This window comes from Schistocerca gregaria, chromosome 9, assembly GCF_023897955.1.
Source record: "Schistocerca gregaria isolate iqSchGreg1 chromosome 9, iqSchGreg1.2, whole genome shotgun sequence".
In the NCBI taxonomy this organism is placed as follows: domain Eukaryota; kingdom Metazoa; phylum Arthropoda; class Insecta; order Orthoptera; family Acrididae; genus Schistocerca; species Schistocerca gregaria.
Window position 1 is genome coordinate 188,609,626 of NC_064928.1, and position 25,428 is coordinate 188,635,053.

Sequence of the window (25,428 nt, forward strand, 5' to 3'; positions counted from 1 at the left end):
GTCGCATGTGTGGATCCTTGCCATCGGAGGTCGTGTACTGCCCGTTCGAGCATAATTGCAAGTTAAGATCGTGTAAGGCTTAATCATTAATTAATAATTTTGTGTAACCAGCAGCTCTTCTGACTTGTGGCCTCCGGCGACCGGGTTTCCTGTCCCTGGCACCGGTGTAATTGAAGACAGTGATCTTTCCTCTTCGTCTAGTTACTGTCCGATGGGAGGTGTGTTTTGGCATTTTAACTGTGGCCGCTCATTCAGAACTGTGTGGTGTAATGTTTTCTTGCACGAGGTTAGCTCTAATTCTGTGAGCAATTTAAGCCATCTTCTGGTGGTTTCATGATGCCATTCTTTAAGTATATTCAATCTGTGCACCATCGTTTACAGAAAATACTTTTATTTGGGTTTGTTAATGTGCATAGGAGAGGTTGAAAGGCTGGGGCGTTGTGAGGATGGGAACGTCGGCCGGTGTCAGCGTGGCCCATCGTATCCGGAGCCCTCGAGGCAGGCCCGGGTCCAGGCGTCGACCCGCTGCTGGATCTCCAGGGAGAGGCTGGAGCGGCCGTCGCCCACCTTGCCGCTGCGCATGAAGGTCTGGTCGGCCGAGGTGGGCCGCAGTCCGACCCCCACGCGCTGCTCGTCCACCAGGCCCTCGAAGTTGACGGCGCGGTTGTCCCGCATCTTCTGGAAGCTGAGGTGGTCCAGCAGTTGCGGCAGCTTCTCAGCCGGCACCGGTCTCCCCAGGAAGTCCGCCACCTTGCGCACCACGGCAGCCAGGTCCTGTAAGGTCAGACGTACCCCCGTACAGCTTCGTGGGAACCTCACCACGCTGCGTATTTACGCTGAAGCGACGAAGAAACTGGTACAGGCATGCTTATTCCAATACATACACTGATGGCCATTAACAATGCTACGCCACGAAAATGGCGTGCTACAGACGTGAAATTTAACCGACAGGAAGAAGATGCTGTGATATGCAAATGATTAGCTTTGCAGAGCATTCACTCAAGGTTGGCACCGGTGGCGACACGTACAACGTGCTGACATGAGGAAAGTTTGCAACCGATTGCTCATACACAAAAAGCAGTTGACCGGCGTTGCCTGGTGAAACGTTGTTGTGATGCCTCGTGTAAGGAGGCGAAATGCGTACCGGCACGTTTCCGACTTTCATAAAGGTCGGATTGTAGCCTATCGCGATTGCGGTTTATCGTATGGCGACGCGTTGGTCGAGATCCAATGACTGTTAGCAGAATATGGAATCGGTGGGTTCAGGAGGGTAATACGGAACGCCGTGCTGGATCCCAACGGCCTCGCATCACTAGCAGTCGAAATGACAGGCATCTTAACCGCATAGATGTAACGGATCGTGCAGCCACGTCTCGATCCCTGAGTCAACACATGGGCACGTTTGCGAGACAACAGCCATTTGCACGAACAGTTCGACCACGTTTGCAGCAGCGTGGACTATCAGCTCGGAGACCGTCGCTGCTGTTACCCTTGACGCTGCATCACAGACAGGAGCGCCTGCGATGGTGTACTCAATGACGAATGTGGGTGCACGAATGGCAAAACGTCATTTTTTCGGACGAACCCAGGCTCGCATCATCACGGTCGCATCCGTGTTTGGCGACATCGCGGTGAACGCACATCGGAAGCGTGTATTCGTCATCGCCGTATCACTCGGCGTGGTGGTATGGGGTGCCATTGGTTCCACGTCTCGGTCTCCTCTTGTTACATTTCAGATGTGTTACGACCCGTGGCTCTACCCTTCATTCGCTCCCTGCGGAACCCTACATTTCAGCAGGATAATGCACGACCGCATGTTTCTGGATGCAGAAAATGTTCGACTGCTGCCATGGCCAGCACATTCTCCAGACCTCTCACCAATTGAAAACGTCTGGTGAATGCTGGCCGACCAACTGGCTCGTCACAATACGCCAGTCACTACTCTTGATGAACTGTGGTATCGTGTTGAAGCTGCATTGGCATCTGTACCTGTACACGCCATCCAAGCTGTGTTTGACTCAATGCCCAGGCGTATCAAGGACGTTATTACGGCCAGAGGTGTTGTTGTGGGTATTGATTTCTCAGGATCTATGCTGCCAAATTGCGTTGAAATATAATCTTATGTCAGTCTAGTATAATATATTTTTCCAATGAATAACCGTTTATCGTCTGTATTTCTTCTTGGTGTAGCGATTTTAATGGCCAATGGTGTATGTAAACAGGCAGAATAAGGCGCTGCGGTCGGCAAGGCCTGTATAAGACAAGTGTCTGGAGCAGTTGTTAGATACGTTACTGCTGCTACAATGGCAAATCGTCAAGATGAAAGGGTGGTGCTCTAGTCGGCACACGATCGATGATTCACAACATCTGCGAGACAGCGATGACGTGGGGATTTTTCCGCACGACCATTTCACGGGTGTACTGTGAATATAAAAAATCCGGTAATACATAAAATCTCCGGCATCTCTGCGCCCGGAAAACGACCCTGCAAGAGTGGGACCAACGACGACTGAATAGAATCGTTCAGCGTTACGGAAGTGCAAGCCTTCTGCAAATTGCTGTAGATTTCAACGCTGGGCCATCAACAAGTGCCGGCCGTTGTGGCCGAGAGGTTCTAGGCGCTTCAGCCCGGAACTGCGCTGCCGCTACGGTCGCAGGCTCGAATCCTGCCTCGGGCATGGATGTGTGTGATGTCCTTACATTAGTTAGGCTTATGTCGTTCTAAGTCTACGGGACTGGTGACCTCAGATGTTAACAGAACGTGGGCTGCGAATGCTTGTCTGCTCTGTAAAGTAGGACAGATGGTGATCTGTCCTGTTTCTGCCGACAAGAGCACAATGTTGGGGCACGCACTAGTGTTTCGGAGCACACCTTTCATCGTACATTGTTGAACATGGATCTTTGCAGCAGAGTATCCCTACGTGTTTACATGTCGTCACAACGACATCGTCAGTTACGATTGCAGTGGGTATGGGACCATCGCCATTCTACATCTACATATATACTCTGCTAGCAACCTAGCGGTGTGTGGTGGAGGGCACAATTCGCGCCAAAGTCATATTCCCCCCCCCCCCCCCCCCCCCTCTGTTCCACTTGCGGATCACTGGAGGGAAAAACGACTGTCTGAACGCGTCAGTACGACTCTTATTTCCCTTATCTTTGAATGGTGATCATTGCGCGATTATGAAAGTTTGTGGTAATAATAGTTTAGTGAGCATCCCCTTCTGTTTAGCGTGGCGTCTATCTGCAAGTGTGTCCCACTTCAAACTTTCTATGAGATTTGTAACGATCTCGCGATGGCTAAATGTACCAGTCACGAATCTTGCCGCTCTTTTTTCCACCTTCTCAGTCTCTTGAATCAGACCCGACTGGAAAGGGTCCCATACAGACGAACAATACTCCAAGAGTGGACGAACTAACGTGTTGTAAGGTATTTCCTTTGTTGAAGGACTGCACCGCTTCAGGATTCTACCAATAACACGCAATCTAGAGTTCGCCTTACCCGTTACTTGTGCAAACTGATCATTTCACTTGAGATAATTTCGAATAGTCACACCCAGATACTTGACGGACGTTACCGCTTCCAAAGACTGGGCATTTATTTTGTACTCGTACGTTGATGGGGATTTTCGCCTCGTTATACGCAGTAAGTTACACTTACTAATATTGAGATATAACTGCCAGTCATTACACCACGCATTTATTTTTTTGCAAAATCCTCATTGATTTGTTCACAACTTTCGTGTGATACTACTTTCCTGTTGACTACGGCAAGCAGTCTAATGCCGCTGTCAATACTTTCAACCAGATCGTTTATGTTGTTGTTGTTGTGGTCTTCAGTCCTGAGACTGGTTTGATGCAGCTCTCCATGCTACTCTATCCTGTGCAAGCTTCTTCATCTCCCAGTACCTACTGCAACCTACATCCTTCAGAATCTGCTTAGTGTAGTCATCTCATGGTCTCCCTCTTCTATTTTTACACTCCACGCTGCCCTCTAATACTAAATTGGTGATCCCTTAATGCCTCAGAACATGTCCTACCAACCGATCCCCTCTTCTAGTCAAGTTGTGCCACAAACTCCTCCCCAATTCTATTCAATACCTCATTAGTTATGTGATCTACCCATCTAATCTTCACCATTCTTCTGTAGCACCACATTTCGAAAGCTTATATTCTCTTCTTGTCTAAACTCCATACAAATACTTTCAGAAACGACTTCTTGACACTTAAAATCTATACTCGATGTTAACAAATTTCTCTTCTTCAGAAACACTTTCCTTGCCATTGCCAGTCTACATTTTATATCCTCTCTACTTCGACCATCATCAGTTATTTTGCTTCCCAAATAGCAAAACTCCTTTACTACTTTAAGTGTCTCATTACCTAATCTAATTCCCTCAGCATCACCCGACTTCATTCGACCACATTCCATTATCCTCGTTTTGCTTTTGTTGATGTTCACCTTATATCCTGCTTCCAAGACACTGTCCATTCCGTTCAACTACTCTTCCAAGTCCTTTGCTCTCTCTGACAGAATTACAATGTCTTCGGCGAACCTCAAAGTTTTTATTTCTTCTCCATGGATTTTAATACCTACTCCGAATTTTTCTTTTGTTTCCTTTACTGCTTGCTCAATATACAGATTGAATAACATCAGGGATAAGTTTGTAAATCGTAGAAAGCAGAGGATCTATGACGCTGCCCTAGAGCACACCTGAAGTTACGTTTCTTTCTGTTGAAGTCACCCCGTTCAGGAGGACATCCTGACTGTTAGAAAACTTTCTATCCAACGGCATATGTTATAAGATAGACCGTAAGCGTTGATCAATGGAAATATATCGGATCTTCGGGGTGAATCGCATTTTTTCTGCATTTGGTGGATGGTCGTCTCCATAAACGCCGTCAAGAGGTGAACGGCGTCTCAGAAATGTGTTGCGTGTCAAGGACACAGACTGGTGGCATACTTGAGACATTCTTCTGTGCTTGCATGGGACCTGTGGTGGTAATCGAAGCCACGCTGACGGCTGCGAACCAGCAGCATCGTTTCATGCTTGATGCCTTCCCCGACGGCGAATCATCTTGTCAGTGTCTCGGAACCAGAACAGTGCTACAGTAGTTTGAGGAAGCATTATTGTGAACTCACGTTGATGTCTCCGCGGCTAAATTCGCCTGATGTAAATACTGTGGAACCCATCTGGGTCACTAATGGGCGCCGACACTGCCTACGCAAATTACCGGCCCGTTATTTACGCTAATTATGTGATCTGTGCGCAGACATCTAATACCAAATACTCCACAAAAGTACCAACGAATTGTTGGAGCCTGGCGCGCAGAATCAGTGAAGTACACTAATGGCCATTAAAATTGCTACGCCACGAAGAAATACAGATGATAAACGGGTATTCATTGGACAAATATATTATACAAGAACTGACACATGATTACATTTTCACCCAATTTGGGTGCATAGATCCTGAGAATTCAGTTCTCAGAACAACCACCTCTGGCCGTAATAACGGCCTTGATACGCCTGGGCATTGAGTCAAACACAGATTGGATGGCGTGTACAGGTACAGCTGCCTATGCAGCTTCAACACGATACCACAGTTCATAAAGAGTAGTGACTGGCGTATTTTGACGAGCCAGTTGCTCGGCCACCATTGACCAGACATTTTCAATTGGTGAGAGAATGTGCTCGCCAGGGCAGGAGTCGAACATTTTCTGTATCCAGTAGGGCCCGTACAGGACCTGCAACGTACGGTCGTGCATTATCCTGCTGAAATGTAGGGTTTCGCAGGGATCGAAGGAAGGGTAGAGCCACGGGTCGTAACACGTCTGAAATGTAACGTCCACTGTTCAAAGTGCCGTCAATGCGAACAAGAGGTGACAGAGACGTGTAACCAATGGAGCCCCATATCATCACGCCGGGTGATACGCCAGTATGGCGATGACGAATACACGCTTCCAATGTGTGTACACTGCGATGTCGCCAAATACGGATGCGACCATCATGACGCTGTGAACAGAACCTGGATTCATCTGAAAAAATGACGTTTTGCCATTCGTGCACCCAGTTTCGTCGTTGAGTACACGATCGCAGGCGCTCCTGTCTGTGATGCAGCGTCAAGGGTAACCACAGCCATGGACTCCGAGCTGATAGTCCACGCTGCCGCAAACGTCGTCGTGCAGATGGTTGTTGTCTTGCAAACGTCCCCATCTGTTGATTCAGGGATTGAGATGTGGCTGCACGATCCGTTACAGCCATGCGGTTAAGATGCCTGTCATTTCGACTGCTAGTGACACGAGGCCGTTGGGATCCAGCACGGCGTTCCGCATTACCCTCCTGAACCCACCGATTCCATATTCTGCTAACAGTCATTGGATCTAGACCAACGCGAGCAACAATGTCGCCATACGATAAACCGCAATCGCGATAGACTACAATCCGACCTTTATCCAAGTCGGAAACGTGATGGTAGGCATTTCTCCTCCTTACACGAGGCATCAAAACAACGATTTCACCAGGCAACTCCTGTCAACTGCTGTTTGTGTATGAGAAATCGCTCCGAATCTTTCCTCATGTCAGCACGTTGTAGGTGTCGCCACCGGCGCCAACCTTGTGTGAATGCTCTGAAAAGCTAATCATTTGCATATCACAGCATCTTCTTCCTGTTGGTTAAATTTCGCGTCTGTAGCACGTCATCTTCGTGGTGTAGCAATTTTAATGTCCAGTAGTGTACTTCGTTCCAAAGATGGACTAACAAGCTATGAAGCAGGCAGTCATAACGTTTTAGCTCATGAGCGTGTGAAAAAAGTCTGAGAAAAATTTCCTAGTTCAACAAAGTTCTACCTGAAATAACTTTTCGTTGCACATTTTTATATGTCAATATAAACGAATTATATGTTATGTTTTATAAAATAAAACTGTGTTCATTGGACTGGGTGGTGGCTATTGTACAGGGATTGGATAAAAAAATGTGGGAACTCCTCGAGAAATGCATGCTTCAAAGTAAACGGAGCTGTTAGCCAATGCTGCAGGGACCACGAGCAGCACCTGTGAAATGTCCTCAACACGGTGCAACTGTGGGTCGCGGTCAGAACACCTTTCTGTGTAGTTGTGAGTGTGTTGTGTCGGAGCTAAGTAAATTCGAATGTAAGCGAATTATTGGAGCTCCTGTGATGGCTGCTCCCGCAACCAAGGCAGTGGAAGTGATTGGTACTTTCAAGAAGCACCGTATCGAAGACTCTTACTGCATATAGGGAAAGTGTACGATATTGGGTGTCGAATGATGGTGACAAACGGTCATTGCAGAGGCTTTTGAAGATAAATATGACGACAACAGCTGCAAGAGTCGCTACAGATTTGAATGTCGCGCTCGCGAACCTGTTAGCACCAGAACACGAACGGAACTCCATGAACTGGGAACTGAAGAACATGCTGGATTGCCCATAATAGGAAAACGTGGTGCAGAAGCTATAAGACCTCTAGTATAGAGTAATGGAAGAAAGTCATTTGGTTAGATAAGTCTTGTTTCACACTATTCCCAGATTCTGGTCAAGTTTAGGTCCATAGGTAATCGCCGAAAGCTCGAACTTATACCCGGCATTGCAGCGGCAAGATGTCGGGTAATATTTTATTCGGGACTAAAGCATTCCAGTAACACTCCGTCTTCCGATGTTCTTAGTTCCATAACTAAAACCCAGGAAAAAACCCTGCGGTATGCAGTAAAATAAAGGGGCCTTCTTTTACAGACTAGTGGCCCTGTTAACAGCAGAAAACAATTGCCTTGTTTTGTCGTTGTATGAACGAAGCACAGTAAAAATCTTGAGTCTTTTACGTTGTGCTCGTCGGTTTCGGCCAAAGTACACAGGGTGTTACAAAAAGGTACGGCCAAACTTTCAGGAAACATTCCTCACACACAAATAAAGTAAAGATATTATGTGGACATGTGTCCGGAAACGCTTAATTTCCATTTTAGAGCTCATTATAGTTTCGTCAGTATGTACTGCACTTCCTCGATTCACCGCCAGTTGGCCCAATTGAAGGAAGGTAATGTTTACTTCGGTGCTTGTGTTGACATGCGACTCATTGCTCTACAGTACTAGCATCAGGCACATCACGAACGTGGTTTTGCAGTCAGTGCAATGTTTACAAATGCGGAGTTGGCAGATGCCCATTTGATGTATCGATTAGGGCAATAACCGTGGCGCGGTACGTTTGTATCGAGGCGTTCGAAGCAGTTGATCGGCGTTGAGGGAGCACGGAACATTCCAGCCTATGACTCGCGACTGGGGAAGACCTACTGTAGGACGACGAGGACACCTGCAATTCCTCGTGCAGTTGACGATAACCCTAATGTCAGCGTCAGAGAAGTTGCTGCTGTACAAGGTAACGTTGACCACGTCACTGTATGGAGAGTACCATGTACTGCGTGTGCAGACACTATCAGCAGCTGATTGGCCTCCACGGGTACATTTCTGCGAATGGTTCATCCAACAATGTGTCAATCCTCACTTCAGTGCAAATGTTCTCTTTACGGTTGAGGCTTCATTCCAACGTGATCAATTTGTAAATTTTCACAGTCGACATGTGTGGGCTGACGAGAATCCGCACGCAATTGTGCAATCACGTCATCAACACAGATTTTCTGTGAACGTTTGGGCAGGCATTGTTGGTGATGTCTTGATTGGGCCCCATGTTCTTCCACCTACGCTCAATGGAGCACGTTGTCATGATTTCATACGGGATACTCTACCTGTGCTGCTAGAACATGTGCCTTTACAAGTACGACACAACATGTGGTTCATACACGATGGAGCTCCTGCACATTTCAGTCGAGGTGTTCGTACGCTTCTCAACAACAGATTCGGTGACCGATGGATTGGTAGAGGCGGACCAATTCCATGGTCTCCACGCTCTCCTGACTTCAACCCTCTTGACTTTCATTTATGGGGGCATTTGAAAGCTCTTGTCTACGCAACCCCGGTACCAAATGTAGAGACTCTTCGTGCTCGTATTGTGGACGGCTGTGATACAATACGTCATTCTCCAGGGCTGCATCATCATTGCTGTGTGTTTCCATTCCATGATTAATGTGATTTGAAGAGAAGTAATAAAATGAGCTCTAACATGGAAAGTAAGCGTTTCCGGACACATGTCCATATACCATATTTTCTTTCATGGTGTGTGAAGAATGTTTCCTGAAAGTTTGGCCGTACTTTTTTGTAACACCCTGTATTCAGACCTAAAATACGACGGATGTGGTAGTTATCTCTGGTAAAAGAAACAATATTTGAACTATACTGTGCTTTGCTCATAAAAGGGTTATACTCTTCTTTTCTGATCTTATTCTCAGTGGTTGAAAGTTACGAGGGTTGAATCAAAAGTAATGCCTCCACCTTCGTTAATTCGGTTTGGCTGGGAATATTTTAATAAATCAAACGCAAACATCATCCTTAGAATGTGATTTTTGATTACCAGTATTAACTTTTCCACATAACAGACAGCTAATTGGATACATTTCTGCCAACCTTGAACAAGTTTTCTGAAGCAATAACGGAAGGAGTCGACACACTGTTTCCGCAACCACAATCTCACAGATCTCTCAACGTCTTCATCAGAAGCGTAATGATGTCCCCACAGATGGTCTTTCATTATAGGGAACAGATGGAAGTCAGACAATGCTAAAACTGGACTGTATGGAAGATTCAGTCTCTGAAATTCTGCTGTCGTGGTACGTGATGTGTGTGGTTTGACATTGTCATGCTGCAGGAAAACATTTCCCTTTTACTTTCGGACCCTTGTTAGTCGTCGTTTCATATTTCGCTGCGTTGTGATGTAATACTCTGAATATTTTGTTATTCCACGATCAAGGAAATCAACATGGATAACACCTCCTGCGTCCAGAACACTTCGTCTCGAATTTCTTTTTCTGAGGCGAGTCTTCGTGTCGATATTCCTTAGACTGACGTTTCGTCTCCAGGTCGTAATGGTGTACCCACGTTTCGTCTCCTGTCACAATTGAATGGAGAAAGGCGTCAGCTTCATTCTCATAACGCAAGAGGAGTTCCTGGCAAATTTCAAGTCTGTGCGTTTTCATTTCAGGAGTTAGCATCTGGGGTACCCATCATGCATTCTTCTGTTAGCCGAGCAAAGCAATAATGTGACCCACACGTTGTTGTGAAAATGTCAGTTGTGCTTGCAGTTTCTCTGTGAGTGATACAACGATCGTCCTAAATCAATCTGTTAACATTTTGCCTGTGAAACTCGGTTGTTGCTGTCACAGGACGTCCAACTCTTTGCTTGTCACGCAGGTCAGATGTTCCCGCCTCAACATCTTTAAACTTACTCACTTAACGACGCACAGTACTCACATGAACACAATCACCATAAACTGCTTTCATTCTCTGATGAATCTCCTCTGAGGTGACACCTTCTGCTGTCAAGAATTCAGTGGCTGCACGTTGCTTAAATCGCATTGACCGACTGTCTGCGCAGTGTTCCGTACTTCACACTGTAACAACACAACCATTCAATGCTAAGGCTTCCCGCCAACTGGATCTGTAGAGAAGAGGCTACTGGACAAGCCAGTGCCTGCCGCATACCAATGCTGTGCCAACTGTTGAAGAGTTACGATGGTGGAGGCATTGCGTTTTACAAAGGATTGCCGAAATTATGTAGCTTTGGTACAACACAGAAGGTCTCGTGAAAATCAAATGATTGGTCTATGAATATTTCTAGAACTGGTACACCCCATCCCTATCCAGAGGTCAGCTACAAGATTCAAATTGCAGTCCAGAAAAACCATGAAGGTCTAAATGGAGTACGGAAGTTGAAAATGGATGAAAGCGATGCGTCGTTTCATAAAATAAAGCTGTACAAAAAGTCTCTCTGTTTCTTCAAGTAATTGAATTCTCTGTTTCATTGGCAATGCCTAAAAAGTTCTCGATATTGCACTTTGTCATTTGCAGCTATTTTGGTATTTGATATTATTGGATTCTAGTAAAAAGAATGTATTGAAGCTTTTTCTGATTTTAAATCTCTGTTACGAGCAATGAAATTCAAAATTACCGTATATTTCCTCGTCTAAATAATGTATAATAAATAATTGCTGTTGGAGACTACAAAATGTAATACAAAAAATGTAGCAAGACGCCTGTTCAATAGTCATTCACAAATATTAAAGTTTTTTTACGGGACGATAGAAAACAAGTATTTATGTAATATATAAAACTTCCAGCTCTAAGATGGTCTTCAGAGCAAGCTTTAAAACTGACCGGAACAAAAGGTCTATAGTTGGACTGATGATGTACGGAATACAAAAGAGTCTGTTGTCATCATTTTGGGAAACAATTATCTGATGTCAAGGGCACTGATTTCTATATTTCGGGGGAGGGTAAAGGGGATAATTGTGTTCTACTGAAAAAATTTTGTGACGTAGAATGATTTGAAGCATTTTGTCAATGTTGAGGTTTATGTAGCAGTTTTGTTGGGTTCGTACCAGCTAGCATCCGTGGTATTTCTGATAAAGCTGTTTTGGATTCGTTGAACCTAGATGATAGTGTCGGAGGCCATCGACCTTATGTCGAGACCATACGTAATTACTGGTAGGGGAATTGTTTCGAAAATTCTCTTTTTTGTAGTGATAAAACTTTCTTTCCTAATAAAAGGCGATAGGCTAAAGATCAAGCCTAATCTTTTACTGAAAATGTCAGTGACGTGATCTTCAAATGTCAACCTCTCCTCCAGTTTGATACCGAGAACTCTCCCTTCCACCTCCTATTCTGGTAGGGTGAGATAGTCCGCAGTTCGTGGTCGTGCGGTAGTGTTCTCGCTTCCCGTGCCCGGGTTCCCGGGTTCGATTCCCGGCGGGGTCAGGGATTTTCTCTGCCTCGTGGTGACTGTTGTGTGATGTCCTTAGGTTAGTTAGGTTTAAGTAGTTCTAAGTTCTAGGGGACTGATGACCATAGATGTTAAGTCCCGTAGTGATCAGAGCCATTTTAGGGCGAGATGCGTGGGCTGGCGTACGCGAAAAATGAAAGTGGAAGAAATGGGCACGAGAGACATACGTTGTGTGATCAAAATTAATGGAAATGTACGATTACCTTAAAGAACCTATATTTATTCATCGACATCAACTTCGCCCCCTTCAGAGTAATCCCCTCGGAAATTATACACTTGTGTCAACACTTTTTCCAATCTTGGAAGAACTTCTGGAGCTCACTTTTCGTTATGATGTTCAGCTTCTTTAGTGATTCTGTTTCTGTATCATCATAAACGACATCCTATCATGGTTCTCTTCAGTCTCGGGAATAGATAAAAGTCGTAGGGGCCATGTCCGGTGAACACGGTGGCTAACGGAAGGTGACATGTTTGTTTTTTTGCCAAAAAACCACGAACAAGCGTTGATATGTGAGCGGAAGCATTATCATTTTTCCACAATTTTGGCCGTTTTCGTCGGACTGCTTCACACAAATGGCACGTAACTTTCAGCTAGTATTCCTGATTGACTGCACAACCATAAGGCAGGCACTCATGATGCACTATCCCACTGTAATAGAAGAAAACAGTGAGAAGAACCTTCACATGTGATCGAAGTTGCCGATATTCTTTTTTTTCGGTTCTGGCTCTTCAAGCAGTTCCGATTGGGGCGGTAGGCCTTGATTTTGACGTCATACCAATATGTTCCCTCACTTCTTTAGAAGTTATGGATCGTTGTCGACTTCATTGATCAATTTCTGAGCGGTGCCTACACGATGTCGCTTTAGGTCGAACTTCAACAATTTCGGAACAAATTTTGTTTACACGTTTCGTGCCCATAACATCCGAAAAAATTGCTTGGGATGAGCCAAAAAATGTGCCAGCATCATTAGCGACGTCTCACTGATTCAGCGATTTTTCAGAACCATTTTCTTTCTGGTACTTGTTGCACATTGTCGTCAGTAACTGATATACTATGGCGACTAGAGCGGTCGTTCTCTTCAACGTCTTCTCGACCCTCTTAGAAACGTTTATAGTACTCGTATATTCTTGCCTTACATTCGCCAAAAGCCACAGTCAACATTTCGAATGCAGTGCAGCACTTTATGCCATTTTTAAAGCAAAATTAACTGCAAAGATCTATTTTTTTCCGAAATTAATATTTCACCGTGTGGTGTCACCGCCAGACATCACACTTGCTAGGTGGTAGCCTTTAAATCGGCCGCGGTCCGTTAGTATACGTCGGACCCGCGTGTCGCCACTATCAGTGATTGCAGCCCGAGCGCCGCTACACGGCAGGTCTAGTCTAGAGACACTCCCTAGCACTCGCCCTAGTTGTACAGCCGACTTTGCTAGCGATGGTTCACTGCCTACATACGGTCTCATTTGCAGAGACGACAGTTTAGCATAGCCTTCAGCTACGTCATTTGCTACGACCTAGCAAGGCGCCATATTCAGTTACTACGAATATATTCTGAACAGAAAATATTGTGAATCATGTACCGTCAAGAGCGACGTTCATCATTAATGGATTAAAGTTAAGTATCAAACTAATTACGTCCACTTTCTGAATTCTAATTCCTTGTCATGTTGCAGACCTCACGTCAGTATAGTTCTTCCCTCCTCACGCCATCCTGCGTGAGCTAAAACGCGTGCATTTCGGCTTCCACTAGTAACACGGTGTTGGCTCTTCTGACAACACAACACACCGATCGTTGGAAAACACCTATAACCTTTCCCCGAATGTCAACAATAAATTAAACATTCAAACCACCTGAAAATGCAAACGTACAATAGGAATACGTGTACCAACAAGATATAAAAATATGGGAAAGCCAGCGAAATCAAAAAATTGCAGTCACTTTTTGAACACACCTCGTACGCTAACGATGCGCCCTCTGTAGAGGATGTGTGTCAAATTATGGTCGACAAAAGGGACAGTGCTGTTGTCTATGAGGGCTAACTATTAGCACTGCCAAATTCCGCATTTTATAGAGGTTGAAAACATCATCACGATTAATTAAATCGCTCGCGAAACGTATAGTGAAAAGCCAAAGAAACTGGTACACTTGCCTAATATGGTGTAGGGCCCCCGTCAGCACGCAGAAGTGACGCAACACGACTAATGTCTGAAATAGTGCGGGAGGGAACAGACACCACGAATCTTGCAGGGCTGTCCACAAATCTGTAAGTTTACGGGGGTGGGGGGGGGGGGGGTGGAGATCTCTTCTGAACAGCACATTTCAAAGGCACCGCAGAAATGCTCAATAATGTTTATGACTGGCAGAGTTTGGTGGCCAGTGGAAGTGTTCAAACTCAGAAGGGTGTTTCTGGAGCCACTCTGTAGCAATTACGGACTGATGGGGTGTCGCATTGTCCTGTTGGAATTGCCCAGGTCCATCGTAATGCACAATGGACATGAATGGATGCAAGTTATCAGACAGGGTGCTTAACGTACGTATCACCTGTCAGAGTAGTATCTAGACGTATCGGGGTCCCATATCAGTCCAACTGCATAAGCAACAGCAACAGCCTCCACCAACTTGAACAGTCCCCTACCGACAATCAGTGTCCAGGGATTCATGAGTTTGTATTTGTGAAACGAGACTCGTCCGACCAGACAACATGTTTCCAGTCATCAACAGTCCAACGTCGGTGTTGACGGGCCCTGGTGAGGCGTAAAGCTTTGTGTCGTGGAGTCATCAATGGTACACGAGTGGGCCTTCGGCTCCGAAAGCCCAAATCGATTATGTTTCGTTGAATGGGTCGTACGCTGGCACTTGTTGATGGCCCAGCATTGAAATCTGCAGCGATTTGCGGAAGGGTTGCACTTCGGTCACGTTGAACGATTTTCTTCAGTAGTTGTTGTTCCCGTTCTTGCAGGATCTTTTTCCGTCTGCAGCGATGTCGGAGATTTGATGTTTTGCAAGATTCCTGATATTCACGGTACACTCGTGAAATTGTCGTGCGGGAAGGTCGCCACTTCATCGCTACCTCGGAGACGCTGTCACCCATCGCTCATGCGCCTACTATAACAACACGTTCAAACTCACTTAAATCTTTATAACCGTCCATTGTAGCAGCAGGAACCGATCCAACAACTGCTCCAGACACTTGTCTCATACAGCGTTGTAGACTTCAGCGCCGTATTCTGCCTGTTTACATGCCCCTGTATCTGAATACGCATGCATGTGCCAATTTATTTGGCGCTTCAGTGTATTTTAATGCTTTCACTGATGCAGCACCCCGAATAGAATTACGTATCTATCGATAAACAGCACGTACAGGAGATGACGCAGCTGTGTTCAAATATGTTTCGGGAATAAAAGCGAAGCATAAATAGTTGTATTTTGCAAAGGTGGACCTTGCAATACTTGGCACCTCCCTGCAGCGTATATAACTTTCCATGTAGTTTTCATGTTTTATCTGACGTCGTCATCTTTATTTTCCTCGACAGGTATCCTTTACCACGGATTACTCGCTCACTTGAGCAATCTTATCTCCGGTGCCATCTCTTTATCAGTTGTCTTACATGAATGAAGAGTGCAGACGGGAATTAAGTTGTCATCTCCTGGTGTGTTCTAAACTAAGCTCACGCAGAAAGAGGCGCACTCACGCCATCGTAGCTTATTTGTTTAGATAAATGGTGGGTTTCAAAATTCTTTGTTGTGGGCAACGTTAGTTGACAACCTATTTGTCTTTATCTGTAGTGAGAAGGACGAAGAAAGAGTTCTTCTGAAAGGAAAAAAAGATTTCTTCTGTCTATGTTGCTCTCTTCATATGTTATTTTCTCTGGTGCATAATATGTACATAAGTACGTACGGTTTTCATATCCTCGTAACTGTAGAACAAGATGTTTGGTTCATTCCTCAGCCGCCAGAATGCGAGTATGTGGTCCCAGAAAGGCAGGTACGAAACTGGAACATGAAGCAAAAGCACATACCACGAATAGAATGAAATAGTACAGCAGCAATTTCATATAAAGTCTATTAAAAGTACACTACTGGCCATTAAAATTGCTACACCAAGAAGAATGCAGACGATAAACGGGTAGTCATTGGACGAATATATTATACTAGAACTGACATGTGATTACAGTTTCACGCAATTTGGGAGCATACATCCTGATAAATTAGTACCCAGAACAACCACATCTGGCCGTAATAACGGCCTTGATACGTCTCGGCATTGAGTCAAACAGACCTTGGATGGCGTGTGCAGGTACAGCTACCCACGCAGCTTCAACACGATACCACAGTTCATCAAGGGTAGCGACTGGCGTATTGTGACGAGCCAGTTGCTCAGCCACCATTGACCAGACGTTTACTATTGGTGAGAGATCTGGAGAATGTGCTGGCTGGGGCAGCAATCGAACATCTTCTGTACCCAGAAAGGCCCATACAGGACCTGCATCATGCGGTCGTGCATTATCCTGGTGAAATGTAGGGTTTCGCAGGGATCGAATGAAGGGTAGAGCCACGGGTCGTAACACATCTATGTAACGTCCACTGTTCTAAGTGCCGTCAATGCGAACAAAGGTGGCACCCCATACCATCACGCCGGGTGAAACGCCAGTATGGCGATGACGAATACACGCCTACAATGTGCGTTCACGGCGATGTCGCCAAATAAGGATGCGACCATCATGATGCTGTAAACAGAACCTGGATTCATCCGAAAAATGACGTTTTGCCATTGGTGTACCCAGGTTCGTCATTGAGTACACCATAGCAGGCGCACCTGTCTGTGATGCAGGGTCAAGGGTGACCGCAGCCATGGTCTCTGAGCTGATAGTCCAAGCTGCTGCAAACGTCATCGAACTGTTCGTGCAGATGGTTGTTGTCTTGCAAGCGTCCCCATCTGTTGACTCAGGGATCGAGACGTGGCTGCACGATCCATTACAGCCATGCGGATAAGGTGCCTGTCAGCTTGACTGTTGGTGATACGAGTCCGTTGGGATCCAGCAAGGCGTTCCGTATTACTCTCCTGAACCCACCGATTCCATATTCTGCTAATAACGCGATAGGCTACAATCCGACCTTTATCACAGTCGGAAACGTGATAGTACGCATTTCTCCTCCTTACACGAGGCATTTCAACAACTTTTCACCAGGCAACGCGGGTCAACTGCTGTTTGTGTATGAGAAATCGGTGGGAAACTTTCCTTGTGTCGGCACGTTGTAGGTGTCGCCTCCGGCGCCAACCTTGTGTGAATGCTCTGAAAAGCTAATCATTTCAATATCACAGCATCTTCTTCCTGCCGGTTATATTTCGCGTCTGTAGCACGACATCTTCGTGGTGTAGCATTTTTAATGGGCAGTAGTGTATGACATCCCCTACACCCTAAAACGAACGTACGATGCAGTCTTTCTCACTTTTCTTTAGGGTCTATTCCGTGTAGCACGCGATCCGCTTTTTTCACGATTTGGTAAAATTTATTTTTGTTTAACTTTTTGGTCGGGTGCCGTAGTGGTCAATGAACCTAAGGATAGGACGCCATCTGTCTATGAATCGTGTGAACTTTGTGTCTTGTGTTATCGTGTGGTAGCTGTTCGTGTATGGTATGTATTGAGTTAGCGATATGGTAGCAGCCCACCGTTTGCCTAAACGACCGTGGGGAACCGGTGTACCATATGAGTCCACCGCGGAACTGCACCCAGCTTACGTCCGCGTCCCACGGAAGGAAAAAGGAATGAAGAGTGGGTTTAACGCCTAGTCGAGATTGACATTGGAGACGGAGCACAAGCTACAAGCTTGGATTGTATCAAGGATGGGGAAAGAAATATGCCGTGTCTTTTCAAAGGTTCAAATGGCTCTGAGCACTATGGGACTTAACTTCTGAGGTCATCAGTCCCTCAGAACTTAGAACTACTTAAACCTAACTAACCTAAGGACATCACACACACCAATGTCCGACGCAGGATTCGAACCTGCGACTGTAGCGGTCTCGCGGTTCCAGACTGTAGTGTCTAGAGCCGCTCGGCCAACCCGACCGGCGTGTCTTTGTTCATATCCGATATATACTATTCATGAAGAAACTGGTTAAATATTTACTGTGTTTTAGAAAGCACAGACACGTCAGGCTACTGACCGACTTTTTGTTGCTGTTCCTTTGATATGTGTTTAATTTAATTTGTTTAGGTACTTAATAATGTGTGTTAGAGAGTGTTTATGGCTCATCCGTAGGAATATTTATTTTATTTCAAGTTATTCAAATGTAAATCCAGTATTTGGTGTGTGTTTCAATATGTTTATGAGTGGATGTTAGCTTGCAGACATGGCGGGAGCGCTCTAGCCAATCACAGCGCCCGTTACTTCGAGAGACGTACGGAGGTTGGGGAGGAGCATCGATTCCAGAGAGTACACGGGGTAGTTCGGACGGTGTGGCGCGATGGAGAGTTCAGCACAGGAGACAGGAAGTGGTGGACGCGACGGTGCGTCGAACGCGGGGCGGGTGGAAAGACTTGGACAGTGGAGCAGTTTGCGCGTGGTCGCGGAGGAGAGAAATATTTCAGAGTGCCGACCTGTGCTCTTGTGTGATTTCCGTGGCTCCTGCAGTGAAGTCATAGCATGCGTCTAGGAGTGAATATCTTGCCAGCTATGTTCTTGTTCATAACTAATTACGTGAAATAGGAATCTACTATTTCCCTGTTATTCAACTTGTATTTTATTTAATTGCTGCACCACCGTCACCAATAAGTGTTTTTCAGAAATATACCACATTCTCAAAAGTACTTCTACTACCGTACTCATCATTTAAAGTCGTTAAGATAGTACCTGCAGATGTTCTTTAATTGCAATTTTTCATTTATAAATTTATATGTTACATTCATAATTCGCAATTGCTGAGTGATAGAAAGCTTCGGCCATTCGATTCATGTATGTATTCTTATCGTATACAGTACACTCAGCAGTATTTGGCCTGTAACGCGGCAACTACGTATCGCAGCCCCTAGACAACGAAACCAGCCAAAACTCTTAATATTGCAGCTCTGAGTCGGAGGGTGCGTAGTTGAGGGCCACCACCACACCATCATTTCAATTATTATTTTAAGAGCCCGCAGTCCCCTGCAGAAATATTGAGCCATGCTTTCTCTTATAGCCGTACATAATTGCGACAATGTTGGCGATGAATGATTTAGTACAGGAAGTGACCTCCTGATTATGTTCCATAAATGTTCCACGTGGTTGATGTTGGGCGATATGGGTTGCCAAATCATTCGCTCGAACTGCCAGAGTGTTCTTAAAGCCAATCGCGATCAGTTGTGGCCCACTGATGTGACACATTGTCATCCATAAAAATTCCAACGTTGTTTGGGAACATGAAGTCCATGAATGGCTGCAAATGGTTTCCAAGTAGGCGAACATAACCATTCAGGTGGACCAGAGGACCCAGTCCATTCCGTGTGAACACAGCCCATATCATTATGGAGCCGCCAGCAGCTTGCACAGTGCCTTTTTGGCAACTTGGGTCCATAGCTGTGTGGGATCAGCGCCACACTCGAACCCTGCCATCGGCTGGTACCAACTGAGATTGGGGCTCATCTGACCAGGCGACTGTTTCCCAGTCGGGAAGCCTTAGCATTGAACGGTTGTGTTGTTACAATGTAAAAGTTTGGAACCCTGTGCAGGCGGTCGGTCATTGCGATTTAAGCAACGTGCACCCGCTGGATTTTTGACAGCAGAACGTGTCACCCCAAAGGACATTCATCGGAGAATGAAAGCAGTTTATGGTGATTGTGTTGATGTGAGCACTGTGCATCGTTGGGCGAGTAAGTTTAAAGATGTTGAGGTGGGAACATCTGACCCAAGTGACAAACAAGGAGTTGGACGTCCTGTGACAGAAATCAGCGAGTTTCACATGAAGAATGTTGACACATTGATTCAGGACGATCGTCGTATCTCTCACAGAGAAACTGCAAGCACAATCGGCATTTCACAAGAACGTGTGGGTCACATTATTGCTTTGCTTGGCTATCGGAAGGTCTCTGCACGATGGGTGCCACGGATGCAGTACTTCAGAGACTGAATCTCACCACCGTGCGGCATCCTCCATACAGTCCAGATTCCTCACCGTCTGACTTCCATCTGTTCCCTATAACGAAAGATGATGTGCGGGAACATCATTATGCTTCTGATGGAGATGTTGAGAGAACTGCAAGACTATAGCTGTTGTATTGTGATTCATTTGTCAAGCACTGTTTAAGACGCTTACAACATCATCCGTTGGTAAAATTTTCATAATTTTTTCCATGACGTTACCCCCTGCATCAATAATATGCTCTTCAAATTTAACGTCATACCGAGCATTGGTTCTCTTTCTACGGCGTTTTCAATCTGGAACTTTAATTATAGACAGCCTGTTCATGTTGGGAAATTGCTCAGGTTTGCATCAAATTTACCTAGAAAATAGCCAAGACTCGTGGCCTCGAAGTACGAGTAGACAGCTTCATTAGCTTTTTTCTTAACTTGTGTGCTTTGGATGTACTGTCGATTACTTACCTACGTTTTCCATGAAACATTCAGCAAACTCGTCTAGTGTCAATGTACACTCATTCCACAGGCGGTGGTGATAGTAGTAAGATACTATGACATCCTTTGCGTTGCGAGCCACGTAAATTATCTGTAACACAATACAACAGCAAATTAGGCAGTTTATCGAGATGAACAGAATAAAAAAAACTTGACAAAAAATTCTCCTCCTTCTGTGATTTATAACCCTTCAAAGTTGGACGATTATCAGTAGTACAGTATAACATAGTATAGGTTGTCGAGAAGGGGCATCGAACGGTTCATTTTTATTTTTCAAATGGTTCAAATGGTTCTGAGCACTATGGGACTTGACATCTGAGGTCATCAGTCCGCTAGAATTAGAACAACTTAAACCTAACTAACCTTAGGACATCACACGCGAGCCATGCCAGAGGCAGGATTCGAACCTGCGACCGCAGCAGCAGCGCGGTTCCGGACTGAAGCGCCTAGAACCGCTCGGCCACAGAGACCGGCTTAATTTTTCAAGTACCAATGCAACGCACATTTCGTACATGGGTGTTAGCTACCCTGTACTGTATTAACTTCTGTCACATTTCAATACTCTGACCGAGAACAGACAGATTCCTATCAACAACACTACGTTTTGCTTTGTAAGGGGCATCATTTACTTTTACATGATTCGTGTAACAACTCATTACTCTTTCAACGTTCCACATTTTATTTAAAAAATTCGTAAATTGTATGAATATGTCACCGTAATTTCAGTGATGATGTACTTACAAACCTGAAAATTTACGATACTTCTCAAAAGTCCGATTTGCAACACCGAAAATAATCGTAAATGTGATTAAAGTGTTTAGACAATGAAAAATGAAAAATACCTGTGAAATTCAGAAGTCTGTTGCTATTTTATACTACACTACTGGCCATTAATATTGCTACACCAAGAAGAAATGCAGATGAGGAAAGAGTATTCATTGGACAAACATATTATACTAGAAATGACATGTGATTACATTTTCACGCAATTTGGATGCATACATCCTGATAAATTAGTACCCAGAACAACCACCTCTGGTCGTAATAACGGCCTTGATACGCCTGGGCATTGAATAAAACAGAGCTTGGTTGGCTGCCCATGCAGCTTCAACACGATACCACAGTTCATCAAGAGTAGTAACTGGCGTATTGTGACGAGCCAGTTGCTAGGCCACCATTGACCAGACGTTTTCAATTGGTGAGAGATCTGGGGAATGTGCTGGCCAGGGCAGCAGTCGAACATTTTCTGTATCCAGAAATGCAGGTACAGGACCTGCAACATGCGGTCGTGCATTATCCTGCTGAAATGTAGGGTTTTGCAGGAACCGAATTTAGGATAGAGCCACGGGTCGTAACACATCTGAAATGTAACGACCACTGTTCAAAGTGCCATCAATGCGAACAAGAGGTGACCGAGACGTGTAACCAATGGCAACCCATACCATCACGCCGGGTGATACGCCAGTATGACGATGACGAATACACGCTTCCAATGTGCGTCCACCGCGATGTCGCCAGACACGGATGCGACCATCACGGTGCTGTAAACAGAACCTGGATACATTACCAGTAGGACTAGAACGTGCTTCGCGAATAATGTCCAAACTCGGTTACTATTTGTATGTGTTATCACCATGGTCCCACTAATTATGTCTTTCAACACTGATTCTGGTAGACGCATGCTGTTTAGTCTGTTTCTCAATGCAGTATTATTATTATTATTATTATTATTATTATTCTATCGATGGGAATGTGGTGACATCGTCTATTACCATTAGGGAACAACGTAATTTGAAGCTGGACATTTCACATACAGAACGATATCTGTCAGAGTGGTAATGTGCGTTATGTGAGACAGTGTTCAGGGCTGACGGCGTATTTATACTGTATGTGCTGTCCAACAGACAGGGACGAGTTGCGAGAGAAGTAACGCGCCCGTGACAGATTGCAACGCACATGCGTACACGTATCGAATTTTCTCATCGTAAACCTCTAAACCAGTGCGACAGACGTATGGAATACACAAACGATGATTTTGTGGGTATGCTTCTGGTCCTTGGCGCATCTGATAACCAGGCTGATGTTACCACTCGTGAATATGTTGCTAGATATCCTAATCGGCGCCATCCAGATAAAATGTGTTTCGGCGTCTGGAGCTGCGCCTTCGGGTGTGAGGTTCTCTCCTTCCACCATAGTGTGACATCCACGGACTCGCTATACTCCAGCTACTGAGGGAGCTATTCTGGAGGTCATATAGGAGGTTTGTCCGGAATATACGTATTAAAGTTGAATAATGTCTTTATGTTACAAGCTGCAGTCACCGCCAGGTGGGACTACTGCTGTAATCAATCCCATCCACGCTCCGTTCGAGACAGAGCACTCTGCATGAAGGTGGGAGTGTGCTTTTACGATTTCGACGTGGAGCTCAAATCTCAAAGCAAGGAATGGAAACTAGCAGGAGAACCGAGAAGAAAAAAAGTCGCGAAAATCAAAGTCCAATCTGAAGCCAATGTTGATTGTTTTCTTTGATTCTAGGGGCTTTGTTCACAAGGAATTTGTCCCTCCCGGCTAGAGAGTGAACTGAAATTTTTACGTTGAAGTTCTGACACGTCTCAGAGCTCGTGTGGCCCGAGTTCGACCGGAGTTGGCAAAAGGGGGCAGGTGGATCCTTCATCACGACAACGCGCCCGCTCACACGTCACTCGTTGCGTGCGGCTTTTTGGCCCGAAGCTCAGTCACCGTGACACACCACGCGCCTTATTCACCGGATTTAGCCCCGTGTGACTTCTTCATTTTCCCGAAATGCAAAATGGTGCTTCGGGGGCGGCACTTGGGAGATGTGGAAGCCATCGAGGCGGGAACGACACGGCAACTGAACAACATCACAACTGAAGACTTTCAGCAATGTTATCAACAGTGGAAACGGCGTTGGCACAAGTGTATCGCGTCTCAGGGCGAGTACTTTGAAGGAGACCATATTGTAATACCTGAATAATTGTAAAATAAAGTTATTATTCAACTTTTATACGTATTTTCCGGACAAACATCGCACCAAGAACCTCAGAGAAGTACACGTAGCGTAGGAAGGCAGCTGCGTGTCTCGCAACGCACGGGCGTTAACGAGCATGGGCTGCACCCCTATCATTATCCTCCCACGGAACACCTGCACCCTGCAGATCGCCATCAGCGGAAGCAATTCTGTGAATGATTCCAACACCACGAAGCCAACGATGACATTGCGAACAGAGTAATACGGTCGGATGAAGCAGCATTCACTCGTGAGGGTATCTTCAATATGAACAATGCCCACCACTGCTGTGAGGTTAACCTTCATATCACCCGCGACCGTGGATAGCAAGTTCGATTTGGCATCAACATCTGGCCCGGAACACTGCGCGATAGGCGTTTGGGCCCGTACATGTTGCCTGACTGGTTGACTGTACGAAGGAATCATGCATTCGTCTCTAACTATCTGTCTGATGAACCGGAAGATGTTACACTACATGTTCGGCAGAGGATATGGTTCCAACATGATGGTGCACCTCCACACTCTGGAATTAATGTGTGACACTATTCCAATCCAAAAGAAAGCATGTGTTGACAGATGTGAAAATTACCTAACTATCAGTTTAATAAGTCACAGCTGCAAAACACTAACGCGAATTCTTTACAGACGAATGGAAAAACTGATAGAAGCCGACCTCGGGGAAAATAAGTTGGGATTCCGTAGAACTGTTCGAACACGTGAGGCAATACTGACCTTACGACTTATCTTAGAAGAAAGACTAAGGAAGGCAAACCTTCGTTTCTAGCATTTGTAGACTTAGAGAAAGCTTTTGACTATGTTGACTGGAATACTCTCTTTCAAATTCTAAAGGTGGAAGGGGTAAAATACAGAGAGCGAAAGGGTATTTACGATTTGTACAGAAAGCAAATGGCAGTTATAAGAGTCGAGGGACATGGAAGAAGTGGTTGGGAAGGGAGTGAGACAGGGTTGTAGCTTTTCCCCGATGTTATTCAATCTTTATATTGAGCAAACAGTGAAGGAAACAAAAGAAAAATTCGGAGTAGGTATTAAAATCCATGGAGAAGAAATAAAAACTCTGAGATTTGCCGATGACATTGTAATTTTGTCAGAGACAGCAAAGCACTTGGGAGAGCAGTTGAACGGAATGGAAAGTGTCTTGAAGCGTTGAAGGGAGGATATAAGATGAACATCAACAAAAGCAAAACAAGAATAATGGAATGTAGTCGAATTAAGTCGGGTGATGCTGAGGGAATTAGAATAGGAAATGAGACACATAAAATAATAAAGGAGTTTTGCTATTTGGGGAGCAAAATAACTGATGATGGTCGAAGTAGAGAGTATATAAAATGTAGACTGGCAATGGCAAGAAAAGCGTTTCTGAAGAAGAGAAATTTGTTAACATCGAGTATTGGTTTAAGTGTCAGGAAGTCGTTTCTGAAAGTATTTGTGTGGAGTGTGGCCATGTATGGAAGTGAAACACGGACGATAAATAGTTTAGACAAGAAGAGAATAGAAGCTATGGAAATGTGGTGTTACAGAAGAATGCTAAAGCTTAGATGGGTAGATCACATAACTAATGAGGAGGTATTGAATAGAATTGGGGAGAAGAGGAGTTTGTGGCACAACTTGACTAGAAGAAGGGATCGGTTGGTAGGACATGTTCTGAGGCATCAAGGGATCACCAATTTAGTACTGGAGGGCTGCGTGGAGGGTAAAAATCGTAGAGGGAGACCAAGAGATGAATACACTAAGCAGATTCAGAAGGACGTAGGTTGTAGTAGGTACTGGGAGATGAAGAAGCTTGCACAGGATAGAGTAGCATGGAGAGCTGCATCAAACCAGTCTCAGGACTGAAGACCACCACAACAACAACAACAGTTTTGGACAA

The 25,428-nt window shown here is 45.1% G+C and overlaps 1 protein-coding gene across 1 annotated transcript in view; it reads right to left on the bottom strand.

Annotated features, from left to right (window-relative positions):
• Positions 1-370: 370 nt before the first annotated feature.
• The window catches only part of LOC126291795 (luciferin sulfotransferase-like), a 97,397-nt gene continuing 72,339 nt past the window's right edge, over positions 371-25,428 (bottom strand). The window contains exons 5-7 of the mRNA XM_049985491.1: positions 20,483-20,603; positions 15,803-15,897; positions 371-774 (exon numbers count right to left, since the gene is read on the bottom strand). Of these exons, the coding sequence (XP_049841448.1) occupies positions 466-774; positions 15,803-15,897; positions 20,483-20,603 (525 nt within the window). The 3' untranslated portion in view covers positions 371-465. The remainder of the gene's footprint in view (positions 775-15,802; positions 15,898-20,482; positions 20,604-25,428) is intronic.